At 43.0% G+C, this 16,110-nt stretch overlaps 1 protein-coding gene across 12 annotated transcripts in view; it reads left to right on the forward strand.

Moving 5' to 3' along the window:
* Nucleotides 1-16,110, forward strand: part of AKAP13 (A-kinase anchoring protein 13) — a 217,180-nt gene that overhangs the window by 129,678 nt on the left and 71,392 nt on the right. For 2 of the 12 annotated variants that reach the window (XM_061999047.1, XM_061999049.1), the window contains exon 1: nucleotides 14,738-15,457. The exons of the other annotated variants lie outside the window; for them this stretch is intronic. In XM_061999047.1, the coding sequence (XP_061855031.1) occupies nucleotides 15,377-15,457 (81 nt within the window). In that variant the 5' untranslated portion in view covers nucleotides 14,738-15,376. Of the gene's footprint in view, nucleotides 1-14,737; nucleotides 15,458-16,110 lie in introns of those variants that run through there. 12 annotated transcript variants of the gene reach the window in all.

Genomic DNA, 16,110 nt, shown 5'->3' on the forward strand with positions numbered 1-16,110 from the left:
CAGAACTCCATAATCTCATGAGTTCATAAAACACAGAGCTAAAGAATTTCCACTATAGAAAATCCTGGGTTTGGAGTGCTCTTCCATTCACTTTTTAATGCAGTCTTGAAAGTATGGATCCATAAAATGATGGATATATAAGACTGTTACTGTAGCATAGGAATGCTGGCACTGAATATTGTACCTTGAGAAGGAAAATACTGTGCTGTTTTTGTATGGTTCAGTCTTCTGTATCATATGGATTCTTTTATTTGTGTTTGAAATCTCTTAAAGTTTTGTGGTGTAACTGTTGTATGGTAGACATGGTTACTGCACACTGAGTTCCTGGTCTAAATATAGAGGAAATTAAGAAGATAACGTGGGAGACCAAATGTGGACTTTCCGGTGCAGCCTGCATTGTTATGACAAATGGGTACTTTGGTGTATCACATCACGGGGATTTTAACCTTCTGAAGGAAACCATTTAATTCCATTCTGATATTTTGGAAGCCAAAGTTGTCACCCTACCACGTAGAGAAGCCAGCATTTACGCTTTTCTGTAGACTTATGGTTTTTGCTGTTCATTGGTAATTACACTGCCTTAGAGGGCAACCTCATTAACACAAGAAACAGGTTTTTAATTACATTACCATACATTTGTTTTGGGGTTTTGTGAGGAGTCACGGACTAATGCTTCAGTTTTGTTGTCATCCTACAATAACCACAATCCTATGTGGTTTTGGGAATTTGGGAAACCTTTCTGGGACAATTTATGCCAAATCCAGAAAGTCTTCTGAAAGGGGAACAACAGTGAGAAGTGACAGGAGAAAGGAACAGCTTTCTTCCCACCTTCTGCTCTGATGGGGGAGCCATAATGAGATGCTGTGTTTACAAGGTGAGGTTAGACAAGTTGAGAGTCTAGGAATGACAGTGAAAACCTTGAAGGTTGAAAACAGTGAATTCTGTACATTAGTGTACAAACATACAGTGTTTCCATCAGGACTGGATGTCCACTGCAGCTCTAAATAAACTGCCAAACTGCTGCAAGGTCACAGTGCCTGGCCCGTGTTGTACTGGAGGTTTGTATGGACTTGGTCTTTGCATGATACCTCTTGTCTTTAAGATCCACATTAGAAGGTGAAACCTTGCAGTGCAGGTGATGGGGCCACCATCCCTAGAGATACTCAGAAGATGCATAGATGAGTTGCTGAGAGATATTATATAGTTTAGTGATGGGCCTGGCTGTGTGAGGTGAGTGGCTGGACTCGATGATCTTAAAGGTCTTTTCCAACTGTAATGATTCTGTGATTCAGACAATGACAACCGTCTGAGAGATGAGCAGGACTGTTGGCTGCTGATGAAGAATAACAGGCTCTAGCAGTACCCAGCCATGGCATTTCTGACTTAATCTTCCAGCAAAGGATGAAAAGAATAGTGTAAGAAGACAAAAGGATAAAGGAGAATTGTATGTAGAAGTGCAGATTAGAAAGAAAACTTCTCTTAAGTGTTTCCATTCATGCAGCGTGAATCGTTACCAAAATGTATTTGGCATTTTACCCAGTACTGTTAAAACTCTTTCCATGGAAACATGGAATCAAAATGCATTTAGCCTCTCAGTAGTTGCACAGATTCCCCTTCCTTTTATCACTTATCGCTCTCAGCCTTTCTCACAACACACACACACACTCCACCACCATCCTCTATTTTTGTTGTTTTAGGTAGTCCACCTTCCCTTATTACACCATTTTCATGCATGGGTGGCAGTCTCAGATCTTTTTTCTTCCAGCATCCCTGCTGTCACTGCTTGATGGCCTGTGCACCATGCTGGTGAGGCCCAAAGTCACTCAGCTGTGTTGCAGAGTGCTTCAGGGATCAAACTGCTGTTAAAACATCAGATGGGATAAAAGCCTGTATGGTAACTAAGCATTTGCCTTTCCATGCAGCTTTCTTGCTCACATTATGCTGATGGAGCGCTCTCTGACTTTGTCAGGGACAACTTTCCTGCTGCCTGGTCTGCACTGTGCAGAGCAGTATCATGGGGGAGTTTGGTGATGCTGGAGAGGGCGTTCTGTGAAACAAGAATAGATGGTTAGTGTTGCAGTGGATGATTAAAATATCTTGGTCTATACCGAGGGACTGAGTGATTTGCTATCTAAGCATATGGTAGCTAAAATAAAAGCACTTGACTGATATGGAAAGGAGTGGGTTTGGCTGAGCAGAGGCAGCTGCAAGTCGGAATTACAAACCCCAGGGACAGAGCAATGCGTTGGTGGTGTTTGGCCATGGTCAGCCATAGCTGTCCTTACTGTCACGGCAGCAAGTTCATCACGACTTTCAAGGAAAGGAAACTTCTGAATTTTGGTGAAAGACTTGTATTAGTCATCAGTCACACAGAGAGGAGGCGATATCTCCAAATGCAGATCCTGTTAGAACACGGACAGTAGTGACTATTTTTTATTGGGACCCTAGAGCAAGTAGGCGTAAGGGATAAGAAGAGAGTTTCTTTTCACTGCCTTCCATAGCCAGTTTGTTGTTTTTACTCCTGTGGTCTGTGTTTTGGACTTCTGCTTTGGAATAACCCCAATGTGGAGGCTGTAACAAGAATGTGACAGAGTTTTGCAATGGTTTAATAAAATATATTTGATCGGCTGTATAGGAATTAGCAGATGGGAGCAAATTCTAAACTAGGCTTTCTTCTGCATTTGGTCTCTTGCAGCTGACAAGGTTCTTCTTCCACCTTCTCTTTCTGCTTACAAATTAAATTTATGCCTAAATAAACTTGTATTTGAGATTTAGCTAACTTTTCTGATTATCTTTTTAGCTGCTCCCTCCCTTCTTGCTTATTTTATTTATCATCTTAATGTCAGTGATGTACTAGTTGAAAATGAAGGCGGTAGCTATGCTCAAGAGACTAATCCAAAAGATACAGCCAATATTTCTGGGTTATGTCATTAACTTTCTCTTTTGTTTGTGTAGCTTGATTCAGAGGAATTGTTGCCAGCCTGTGTTTAGCCTAAGTTACGTTGCTCTCCTTTCAGATCTGCAGAAGGACCAGTGCTTGACTTACGATTTTCTCAGCCTAGTTAGATATTGTTTCTCCCTAAAGTCTTTGCCTTGATGTATATACCTTGATACCATTAGAGCCACAATAACAGGAGTTTCACCTTTTCGTGCACTTACTGGGGGGCATATTCTTACCTGTGGGCAGTACAGCACCTTTATCAGATACCATATGCCTCCCTGTCCTGAAGTATTTCCATCTACTCTACTGTAAGCACTACGACTGTGTTTGCAAGTACACTGCAAGGCATTGGCTCTGCCTATCTTTTACCATTGGCTGTCATCTCCCTTCTCATGTGTTGTCCTTTCAGCTGGTGAGATAAGAGGCAGGAACGTGAAGCCTCGCCCTTGCTAACTCATTAGTCTGAGCCCTGGCACTGAGTCTGCTTAGCATCAAGTGACTTGTTTTTCTTCTGTCTGAGATTGTACCTACCTCCATAAATCACAAGAAGATCATAATCCTTACTTACTTGACACTGAACTTTTGCTTGGTTTCTTAACACAACTGGACACGTGAAATGTGCTTAAAAGTGACTGGGAGGGATATTATTTCCAAATTTTCAAAGGCTGGAGGTGCAGTTGTTTGAAATACTCTTTTCACTCTGAGGTATTCTGCTCAGGAATGTGGAAGTCTCTTCTGCCCCTCCAAAATATTACACTGCAGATCACAGCGATTCTTACCAAAGGCACGGACAGGAGTGAGCCGTTAAAGTCTGCTGAGGTTAAAGAAGTGTTTCTTGATGTTTTGTTCCATTTTTGTTTTTAACTCACTGACCATAACAAGATGAGGAAATTCATACCTCCCCAATTGCCCAGGAGGAGATGGACAAGTCTTTGCTTTAAATGCCTGCACATGAGAGAGAAAAAAAGATCAGTAATGTACCTTTTTGAGCCTTTTAAAAGAAGAAGGTTGCTTACACCATTTGCAAACATTCCCACCTGGAGGTGCCCAATGGAAGGCATTGACTGCCATGACTAGGGTCCCACACTGTTAAAAAGAGAAGAGAGTCCTTTGCTCCCTGCTTTGGGGACTGAATTAGGGTTTAGGACATTTTGCAAATTCTGATTTTAGTTGTGTTTTGAAGAGATGTGGAGAGAAACCCCTAAAGGCTTTTTGGGGTTTTTTTTAATGTTCATACATGGGTATTTGGGGGACAGGGTTTGATTTTGCTTGTCAAGACTTGTTTATTACTTGCTTCCTATCTTTGAGGAAGCTGAGGTTTACTTCGTATGTTGTAAACGATGCAAAAGGCACCCAGAAGAGTGTAGACAGATCCTCTGCCTTTGTTATAAATCTCAGTGTATAGACTAAATAAATAACTTCTTTCTGGGCTCAAAATCCTTACAGTGCACCAGACAACAAAAATTTGTGTCTTGGAGTAGCTCCGAGAATTCTTTAATGCTGAAATATCTCCTCCGTGTGTGGACCTGGGGCTCTCTGTCCTTCAGATAAGTAGTTTCTGTTTAAGCTGCCTTTTCTTTTGATTGTCATTTTGGGCAAGGGCTGGCACAATTCAGTCAATACCGACAGGGACACTAGGAGCACATGACAGGGAAGTAAGAAGTTTTGAAGGTAAGCTTAAACAAGTCCTCTCAGTTAAAAAGAGCAAAGGCAAAAGTATAATCTGTGCTCAGAGTCTTGGCTTTCTCTGCCTCTTGACACTTTGAATGTATGCTGAAAAAATTATTTTTAGAATACTTTAAAGCTTTGTCAATTTTCCTCTCTTTCAAGAAAACTGACTTTACATAGAAACGTTTCAAGTAGCAGCTGATTTAAATGTTGACTCGTAGGATATTCTAGTTGAATTTGTATTGTTTTTATTTTAGGTAAGCAAAAGAAAGTAAGTCCCAAGAAAAGCACATTCTGTTTTTATGCATGTCTTACTGTGAGCAGTGTGTGTTCCCTGTGTGGTAAGCAGTGCTGCGGGGAGCATCGAATACCTTTTATCAGGTTGGCTCTTAAAATACATTGTGTTATCTTCTACAGAGGATGTCAGCAGATGTCTGGATTCTGGCGGTGAAGTAGTAGGAGGGGAGGCAAGACAAACCTGGGGTTATTGTGGAGCACTGCTGGAACTGGAAAGGGGAACCAGGGAGATGGGTAGTGGAGTGTGCTGCAGGCGAGGGTTTGAGCTTCCTTGTGCAGGGCAGAAAGCAGCTACAACGGGATATTTTAAGCCAGTATTTAGGTAAGTGAGATAACATAGGTGCACATTGGGAGCTGTATTTCCTTTATTTCTTGTCCAAGGCTGGTGAGCAAGACCAGACTTGGGGACAATCAGACTTGGGTTTTTTCCCGAAACTCCCAGGGCAGGGCAGGGAAGGGAAGGGCTGCGACTGCAGCCGCTAAAGAGAGACCAAAGGCAGGGAAGGAGCCCAACTAATACTTTCTTCCAGTCTTACTGATTGACCTAGCCAAAAAAAAAAAGCATAAAATAACAACAGCTGTTGAAAAAAGGATAAATTGTGTGCCTGTACCAACAGATGTTTCCATAAGCCATTGATTTTTAGGTTGTCCCAGCTTAAATACAATATGGGGGGTGAGAAGGGTCAAAAGGGTAAAATATATCTTGGAGAGATTTCTCTACTTAGAAGAACTTTATAAGCTGTCAGTGAAGCTGTAAACAAACTTGCACCAAAATATATTGTGGCTTTTAGTTTAAATTGTGTCTTTTTGGTTGTTACTAGCTGCTTGGGTTAACAAAGAAAATATTTTTCTTTCAATAGCTTTCAGATCTTTTGCTGGGTATTTTTTCTTATGCGTCTGCATTAAATAAGCCCGTTTAACAAAACCTGATCCTCTTATAAACATGGAATAATGACAGTATCCCACATATGGGTTTCATTAATTTTTGCATGTTTTGAAGTTGCCTTTTTTTTTCTCCAAAAGGCTAACTTCAGAAACAGCAGAGCTTATGCTACATAATAATTAAAAAGACTAGCTGTGCAGTCGACAATTCTAGCTTAGGATAGATAGAAGGGATTTCTAGTTAATTTATTTAACTGTTGCATAACTAAAAGGGTATTTTTTTGGTCTGTACAGAACGGTGCTGCATAATCTGTACTCCTCCCAGTTGCTGTTACTGGTTTGCTTTGATTGAACTGGCATTAGTTCTGTCGATTATCTGCAGGCTTTCTTGCTTCTGAGTCTTGTAGATGTTTTGAATTTTAGCCTCGAGAGAGAGCTCCAGAACATTTCCCCCTTTCTTCTGAAGAAAACAAAACCAACCCTTTCCTTATAGTCAGTGTTGAAAAATTTCAGATGCTCCATTTTCTTTATCTGCAATGTGGTGACCTTTGTAGCTCCTGGGATTGCCCAAAATTGAAGGCTTCCAGGTATAATGAATGCTCTCTTTTTTTGACGTTTTTGGCCCCAGTTACGATTGTCCATTGGCTAAAGTTTGTTTATTTATCTATTGATTAAAGCTATTGAATATATGGAAGTGTAGCAGCTGTAGCAGGTGGGGAATGAGAGAGGGGAGCACAAAGCTCCCACAGTACAGTTTTCCTCGAACACCTATATTGACTCAATTCCCAGTGTTTGCAGGGACATTCCCTATGTTTAACTGAGTGGAGAGGAATAGGAGCAGGGTTTATATGCATTATTCCAGTTAGGAATTAGCCCTCCAACAAGAAATGTTACTGTAATGGAGCCTTTTAAAAGCTGGTAAATATGTAGTGTATGTTAGTTTATACCCTCAGAAAGAAACATTTGATATTTTTTCTGGAGCAGTGTCAACAGTGGAGAAAATTCCTCACTAACAACGATGCTTCCACATTTCTGGCTGTTAATTATACCTATGGCTTATGTAATGAAATCCCTTTAGGAATATTTTCTACAGTTAGGCTAAAGAGGAGAACATATTTAACATGTATTGGTATAGCAGTCCTTAAGGATGGCTTTGTGGACCCACTGAATCCTTACCCTTCTGAATACAACTTTGGACCAAATGGATATAAGTGAGGTAAAAATTGATAGAAACAGGTTTCTTCCACAGGGTCAACATTCTTTCCTGCACTCTTGAGCTGTAAAGACAGGTTTGTTTAATAGTCTCTACAGAGGACTACCAGGGAAACGGATAAAACAGTGAGCAAACGAATACTCATGTGGTCCTGCAGCAGACCTCCCAGGCGGGAGCTGGAGTCCAAATGCCTCCTCTCAAAGTTTGCGTTGGATTTTATTTCAAGTTTCCAAATGTGTATAGAGAGGGCATGAAAATATTGGTTGGATGCGAGTGTAGGTAGGAGAGTGAGCTGAAGTGTGTGTTACTGCTGGGAGAGAGAGGGGCTTGGCTGTAGCTAGAGCATCTCAGTTACCAGGCAGGTTTGAGATCCTCCGCCCCACAAAGCAAACAGAAAAATTGGAAGGGCAAAACAAACACCACAGTGTCTTCAGTCCCATGCCTTCATTAGCAGCTGAGCAAAAAAAATTGACCTGGAAATATGATGGGTGCCTTTGTACAGTGCTCTGCTTTCCCACCACGTCCCCTCCCAGATTTTCAAGCTACAAGATGAAAGGAGAGATAACTTTTTGCTTTTTGACAGAGTGCCTGGCCAGGACAATGCCCTTGGGTCGTGTGGGCTTCCTAAGGGCTGAGTCCTGGGGACTTCAATTAAAAAGGGAAAGAAAAAAAGAGTGAGGCTGAATCACTTTCTGGCATGATTTATTCATTTGAATGACCCTTCTCTGTTTTTCAGTTAGATTACAATGCCTTATACTGGAGGCATAAAAGACTGGCAAAAGTTGAATAATTTCCTCAGTTCAAGATGTGTCATTTTTGTATTGTCTATTAATTTTACTCACTGATGCCATACGTCATTTTTATTGAGCTTTATCCACCAATTCATGTATGTAATCTGCTATCCTGTCTCTGTTTTTAGCTAAATACATAAGGTCTTTAGATAGAAGCATCCACTGGGCGTATCGTGGCCCTGATCTCATGTTTTCGTGAGGCATCCTGGGGTGGCTCAGACGATGTCTGTTTGCTTCTGTGCCTACAGCAATGGCTATCATTGCTGTTATTTGGGAATGCAATGTGATGTTTCCTGCACTGTGCAAATGTGAGGTGGTTTGTTGTCCTGCACAAAAGCTCGTCTCAATTTTTAACCTCATACCTTGAAAAGTAAGGTAAACTACTTGAAAACTACTTTCTGTAGTTGGTTATTACGGAATAATAGAACCTATTTTTATCTCTGTAAATCGGTACTTTCTTACATCCCATGTTAATCCCTGTAATGTCAGAATAAGCTTTTGAAATTATGCATGCATGGTATAAAAATGAAAGATTTCTTCTGAGTTTTGCAATTGTGAACTTTATAGGTAATTAAACATTCTCTTTCTCTTACATTTGAGTAAAACTCAATGATCTCCTACCCTTACCTTCTTGTGAGATGAGTTACTAGGCATTGCTTGCTTGGGTATTGTGTGGATTGAGCAGGCCTATTCAACTATTTGGTGGATAGTCAGTGCAAACCAATTTCAAGTGACTTGTATAATGTTTGTGATGGTCTGAAAGCTCTTACAATTCGCTATTTTAAATACTTTTATTTATATCACTGTCTTTCCAGCTCCCGGAAACTCTAATGCTGCCTTTAGAGTGGGAGGCTTGAATCACCGTAATTAGCAAAGATTAGCTCATCGTGTTTGTGTAGAATTTGCATGTTCATTACCAGCAACTGAAAAACATGAAGGGAAATTTAAGATAAGCTAATGTGACCAGCTTTAGTGCTGAATGAGGTCAAAGAAGTGTTTCTGGTGACCCCCTTCAGCAGCAGCTTCGGACTGGGCTGTGCCAGCTGTGGAAACCAGAGCAATATCTCCCATCCAAATGTCTTCATAGAAAATTTTGTTATTCTTTATGAAAGACACAATTATTTTTGTGATTTACCCAATCTGTAGACCATTAGACCCCATGGCCTGGTAGGAAGTGCATGGGAGCAGCCGGTGTCACAAAGGACACAGGGGATGTGCAGTGCGGGTTGCTTCTGGGAGACCTGATTTGTTTCTACAGTAGCTCAGGTGCTCCTTGACAACCTGTTTTGGGGACTGTTCCCACTCTATCCACTCAGGTTTTCCTCTCCTCATTTTCAGGATGCAGGAATTCGTAGAGCAAAACAACATGTCCAGTGTTTGACAGCGAGAAGTATTTTTCTCAACTCCCATAACATGCTAAATAAATATCTTTGGCTTGGTCCAAAATCCCACAGAACTTCAGCCAGAGAGAGATCTTGATTTGTGGTTATTTTTGGTAAAGGCAGAACTAGATGTTGCAAACTGATGTGAAGTCAGCTGAGGGGTTGCTAATCTCTTGTGTGGGATGTGTTTCTCCTGTAGCCATTTGAGAGCAGTTAAGATAACTTCCTGTGGAGGGACGTTCAGGCATGTTCTGTGGCAGGCCAAAGCTTCAGAGTTTTTCTGAAGGTTATTTGCTCAATAGAAATATCTGAGAAATGTACACCAAGTCTCTGAGAAATGTTAAAAAAGGGAAGGTTGGGAAATGGCTGAGAGTCTCTCAAGGTGTTTTTGTATTTTCTCAAAACATGTGCTCCATGTCCAAAACATGTCTGACGGCTTTCTGAAGCCACCTCACTCCTCCTCCATGGTTCTTCAGCTGTTTGTTAGACCATTATGTCAATGCTCAAACCCAGGCTGCAGCTGTACGGTGGTTTGTCTGGATAAAAAATTCAGTTTAGGTGTGTCATCCTTTGACACAGCATTAGTTGTGTCAAGCATGGTATTGCTCTTTGAGGAAATGTCTTTCTCCAGACATTTGTTTGAGTATCTGAATGATTTAAATTGAGTTGTTTAAGGAGAGTTCGGGCTGCCTAAGACTGGAGAATAAAACTTGTGTTGCCACTGTTAATGATCTGCTCCAAGAATTAAGTCAAGCTGGTGAATATTGGGGTGTTTTAGGACCTGGATTATAAAGGTTTGTTGTCTGCATCACTGACCTTCCCCTTTACAGCAGTGTGGTGCTTGCCACGGACAGGATCCCTATGATGTCCGATCGCAGGGGACTATCCACATCCCTCTCTGTGACTCCTCTTCATTCCATGCCCTACCTCATAGGGGAATCCAAAATCATGACCAGCCTTTTGGAGGCTGCTTGGTGGGATGCTGGCAGGTCATGCCACGGCCAGAGGGCCACCGCAGTGATATGGATGGACATGCAGGAGCGTCACAAAACTCCTCTCAGTCTTCCAATGCTCCAGCAAAAAATGAGAAACACACTATTTAACATCCAGGGCTTTTAGCAAGGTCTGTGGCGTGAGTGCTTGCCAGCATTCAGCAACTGCCTGGCCTCTCTCAAAATCCACATTGGAGCATCTGTCTCGGTCTCCTCTCACGCGGGTGCTGACCTGCCTCCCAGCAGACACGATGGATGTGCGCTCCCTTCCAGATTGGACACGCTCCTCTTACAGGCTTTGCAGTATTAGAGTGCAGATTTCCTTTGCCTTATTTAGTTTTAGGGGGGGAAAAAAAAAAGTAGTTTCTTTTGTCTATTCTTGCAAGTGCCAGAAACAAAAAAAATTGAAAAAAAGTTCCAAAAAGCTGATTTCTTTTAAGAAAAAAGCAGTTGAAAATGTAATTCTTCTCTCTTGCTGTCTGACGAATTTATTGTCTCCCGTGTTTAGTGCCCGAAGTTGGATTTTGACTTGCTTGAAACAAGGAGATTTTTTCCCTTTCATCTGCTGCTCCATTAGTTCCTATCAGAGCGGCAGCTAAAAAAGTTAATCCGCCTGAGTATTTCTGCAGATTGCATCATTTTCAGTGTTTCATAACGATATGGCAAAAGTAATTTGAAACAGATAACAATAGTGCAGTCTGTTTCAGAATAACCATGATTTCCTTGTCATTAAGAGGTCTGTTAGTGGGTAGAGGAGGAGGAGTTTTATCTGGATGAGTTACAGATCATATGGTGCAATCGTGTGCCTTATTCTTTCTCCCCCCTCTTTTCCTTCCCTTGCAATCCGCAGCGCTGGACTTTGGTTTGGATACGAAACGATTGGATAGTTTCAAACTCTTGTCTGCACAAAGTGGCTCAGTGCTTCCAGATGTTTTCAATAAGGAGCCTAGAACTGTCGCATCAGCAGCCGGTGGCCTGGGCTGCTGCTTGTGTCTCCACTTCCATTTTGAGCAACTCACTGAAAAAAAGAGAATTATTTACTCATTGGAGTAGGTTTTATGTTTTAAAATCTTCTTGATTGTCTGGTGCATTGTGTTTCCAAGCAAAAATACTATATACTGTGTATACATTCAAGGGACAGTCAAAGGACTGCCTTAAACAGATGGACAAAGGAGACTGGAAACCTTTGTTCTGCTTCATCTGAGCTGAGTCTGTCTTCTATGTTCTACTCCGTGTGCCTGTGTGTCTGTAAGGCTGTGTGCAAGGCAACGTTTCAAGCCTGAAACAATGCAGCAAAAGCCCCACCTAACGTGGGAAGAGAGTGATGGTTTCCCAAAGGGGAATGCGTCTGGCGTGTTATCTTCTGTTTGCTGATATTACGTTTCTACCCCCCTCCTTGAACAGTAAAGTCTGGAAATGAAGATGTGATGGGCTTTGGGTGTCTGTAGTCGTCACTGGCCTCCCGATCTTGGCTGTGAGACAAGGAACATAACCACAGAAAAAAAGTCTTGGAACAAATGAGGGATTTGGAAGCTTAAGCTTACATTTTAAAAGAAAAAGAGACGGGAGAGAGGAGGATATTTTTTGTTGTTTTATTTATTTGTTTGTGTTGATTATTTCTCTCTGTGGCACAGGGTGTAGAGGAGTCCAAAGGGATCAGTTGGCAACCTTTACTTAGATGAAGACATCATTATGAAGGAAGGCAGATCATCATCTTGATTCACAGCTAGGGCATGGATGTGTACCGAGTCCTGGGGCATGTCCTGTGTCCCATCCATCATGCCTGGCACTGGCCTGGCAGCTTCCCTGACCAGCTCTCAACACCTGCCCGCACCTTCTACCTGAGCTTTCTGTTCCCTACTGTCCGATTGAGGAAGGTACACGTTGTTGCTTTTGGCCATACTAAGATGCTTATGCATAGCTCAGACAAACTGTCCTCCTCTTTTTGACTTCCTGCTGTGAAGGTTGCACATCTCTGGGTATGCCTCCCACCTCCTTTGGCTGGAGATGCTTCTCATTTTCCTTACCTATAGGAAGGATAAGATGAGCCACAGCTGGGTGTTGATGCAGCTGCAAGTCAGACCCATCTTGCATCTCCATGAAAGACGCACTCTCGCAATTAGTAGTGACGCTCACACCTCTGCAAGGTGAGCAGTGCTTGAGCCCTGCAGCAGAATGTCTCTTTCTGGTTGCCAGAGGGGCTCTGCAATTCACAGGTGAAGGGCTTAAAGCTCCTCCTGATCAGAGCTGTGTCATGTTCGTTTGGATCAATCTTGGCCTTACATCCCAGCAGCTGCAATTCAATTGATTTGAAAACAAAATTAACTTGTGTGTCAATGCAAGAACACAGGTGCTCCATAATGAAACGTTAGAGCATCATTAAGGCACTGCAGCAGATTCCTTTACCTGAGCTAAATTCACACGCTTTGTTTGTAGGTTCCTGTGTTGTAAATTTAGATTTGAGGAAATCCCTTCCTTTTATGGTAGTGTTTGAAGGGCTGGAATGCTGTCACAGCCATTTCTGATTCCTCATCTCAATGAGCACATGATTACTGGGATTCATTACTTGTGGAGAAAACTGGTGGCTCCAGAAAGTCCCCAAAGTACTACCACATTTTGTGTGTGTCCTAATACTGAAAGCAGAAGCTCCGCATGTTCTTAAGGAGAACAGAGCCATTGGCTGCGATCTTGAGCCAGGGATTGCAGCTGTAAGAGAGGAGAGTCCTCCTCAGTTCAGCTGGTGGCGTGGTGGAGATGAAGCTTTGGGTTGTGAGGGAGAGACTGGAACCTAATAAAAGTGGGGGAAGATACCTTGCATTGTCTAGGTAAGAGGATACCTGTGATGCTTACCAGGAGGAGCTCAGGTATGGAAAGTCCCCAGCCACCTCCAGCACATGGGGGACACATTCATGGTATGATGCCCAAAGGTGGATCTTGGAGTGGTGGCTGGTCACCATGCCACCAAGCTGTGCTGTAGTCTTAGGAAAAGGCACCCACCTCAACTTGCTTACTGACTAAATCTACAGGGTAATTATGCTTCTGTGTATTCTTACTGTATGGCTTGGGAATGTTATATCCAGGAGAGCCCAAAATAGCACTTAATGTTTCTGTAAACTCCCGTTCTTTGGTGTTTTACCAAATAGGCGTGGAAGGAGGCAGTTCCTGTGTTACTCACAGGGAGGCTGCTGGTGCAATGTTTTTGGAGAGCCAGAAGACTGGGTAGCACTCGAAAGCAAAGAGCTGGAGTGCCTGCTCAGAGACCTACTTTGGAAGAGTCCTCTTGCATCTGAAACCCGAAAACTCACTTTTTATCAGTTTCAGCAGGGCTGCAGAGTTTGAGTCACTTTTGCTAGAGCTTGAGCTGCTGATTACAAAGCACCTCATACAACAAGGGGGCCAGGGTCACGCTATGGAGCTGGATGAAAAGACCTACAAACCCTTAACTAAGCTCGAGGAGTGGAGGGAATCCCAGCAGCAGGAGGTGGGCCAGTCAGAGGATGGCTTTCAGAGATCTGCAACTAAGTGCTGGGTTGATAAGAGCCCTTTCCAGTGCCTGTCTTTCCTGCTTTGCAACTGGGGGTTAACAATTCCTGCGTTTCCAGCTTTTCTACCCAGAAAAGGAGCAAGTTCTGCTCGCTGCAAACTCCCTACCACAGAACAACCCCCCCACCCTCCCCCCTTTATTCTTCTTTCAGTTTTTGCCTTTAACCGCCCCCATTCCCTTTTGAATCGGTGAATGAGAGAACGTCTAAAGGCAGGGAAGTATGGAAAGATTTCATCCCTCGAGAGGTCAGGGTGGGGTGGAAAGTGGAGGGGGCTGCAAGGGGGCAGTTTGAAAACAGGAAACCATGTGGCAGTGTGCATGCAGGGCCCAGCTGATGTGAATGAGCTATTGAGAGGGGAGAGACGCCCCGGCTGGCCCAGCATTTGAAAGATGAAAAAAAAATCCCCACAACTTTAGGGCTTGTTTTTGGGTGATTTTTTTTGTTTTAAGAGAAAAAAAGCACTGCCTTTCAGACTAGAAGAAAAGAGGGGAAAGTATTTTCTGAACAGCAAGTTGCTGAAATGTTTTGCTCTGTGTTGCAAACAACAAGAAGAAAAATGAAATGGCTGAGTTCCCTTTTTTTGTGTGTGTGTTTGCACTGATTAAATCATAAGTTTCCATTCCTGTTTTGGGGAAGTGTGAAGCCAGAAATTATCTTTCATTCACCTGGCCTGGAGGAGAGGGAAGAGTCTTTTTATTTCCCTAAAAACACACCCCTGTGTTCTCAGTCTCAGTTTTGGACTGAGCAAACACACTGAGTGCCTGCTGCCGGAGGTGGAAGAGGCTGGCAAAGAAAAACTGCTGCTTTTTCTTCCTCCTCCCCCTGTTCTTTTTTTTTTTGCCCTCTCTCTGAAGAGATGAATCATGCTCCCACAACTGCAAAGAAATTTTGAAAGCTGGGAGAACACTGCTGCCGGACTAAAAAGGCAAGTAGTGACGTCTCAGCCCAAATCAGGAGGGAGTGGCTTTATTTCATTATTTTCTTTCCTTTTGCCCTGTGCTGTCATTAGAAATTTAAACTTAACGCAAAACCGAGCGCTGCTGTCTGGTAAACAGTGGACAGACTTGAGAGAAGGAAAGTCCTGGTTTTTGTTGTTTCTTTCAGTGCACAAGGGTGTGAAAGGAGGAAAAAAAGCCCACACTGGTGACAGTATTTACGTTGGATACGGTGATCGGCTTGGTTTTTTGTTTTTCCCCTGAAGGAGACCCGTCGTGGCTAAGCCTACCTTCTGCCTTCCCTCGCCGAGCGTCAGGGTTCCTGCTGGACACATCTGGCTTTTGTTCTCTTTTTGGGCAGCATTTTCGTTCTGGTGCTTTTTTGGATATCAGAAGTTGTCTGGAAAACATTTTTTTAAGTAATATTACTATAGCAGGAAGGTTGATACCATTCTTAGCAGTTGAAGGGGAAAAAAACCCAGATAATCCTATATGTATAAAGCTCTCTTCAAATATCTTTTGTTGGCTGTAAGTTCCTGCGTTGCCTGTATAAGCAAATCTGTTTCGAGAAGACTTTTATCAGCCGGTCTGGGATTTTCTTTTTCCTGTTAAGAGGCTCGGAGAGGCTGGTGTGCTGAGACACGGGGACTCCTCCGAGCACGTCTGTGAGAGGTCTGGAGCACACCAGCCCGGGGTTCATGGTGGGCTCTGCTCCTCCTTTTTGGACAAAATGTACGAACGCCACAAGAGGCGATACAGCCTGTGCGACATTTCCAAGGTGGACAGGACGGTAGATGTTGTGTTGTTAAAGGTATGGTGCTTGTGTACGCTTATTTACAGGTTCCTTTCTCCAGCTCCAACAGGTCCGTCTGTTTCCCTGCTGTACCTTCCCCAGCTAGACGGTGCAGAGAAGGGGAACAGGTAGAAGAGCTCTTGGAGATGGCTTTTGAGTGCCATCAAACCATTTCATGCCAAACAGTATTATCCTTGCAACCAGATAATCTCTTGTGGCATGCAGATACTCCTTTGAAGAGCTCTCTCTGGCCATCTTCCGTGTCTTTTGCCATTAAACAGTTCCCTCCTGTTTTGAAATCTTCACCACCTGCAGGTGGATTTTCTGTGTAAGGTGCCCTACGGCACAGGGTCTTTCCCTTCTGGTGGTCAGTTGTGGGGTTGGAATGCATGTGTCCACCGAAAGATGTATTCTTCCAAAAAAGGCATGATGGGTCCTCCTTTGCCTCTGTTTTTTGTTTGTGTTTGAAGGGTGTTACTGTCAGTCTTACTGTTTGGGTGTGAATTTTGTCTGAAGATGGGTTGGAGCAAGAGTCAGGAGTGGCTCTTGGCTAATTGTCTTAGTGTGTTCCTCCTCTCATCTAAAATTAGCAAACGCTCCACCAAATGGCACAATGGCAGTCTGGGAATGTCCTGTCTCCGTAACAGCTTGTTGGAGCCTCAGCAGTTTCC

The sequence above is a fragment of the Colius striatus genome, chromosome 7 (genome assembly GCF_028858725.1).
Source record: "Colius striatus isolate bColStr4 chromosome 7, bColStr4.1.hap1, whole genome shotgun sequence".
In the NCBI taxonomy this organism is placed as follows: domain Eukaryota; kingdom Metazoa; phylum Chordata; class Aves; order Coliiformes; family Coliidae; genus Colius; species Colius striatus.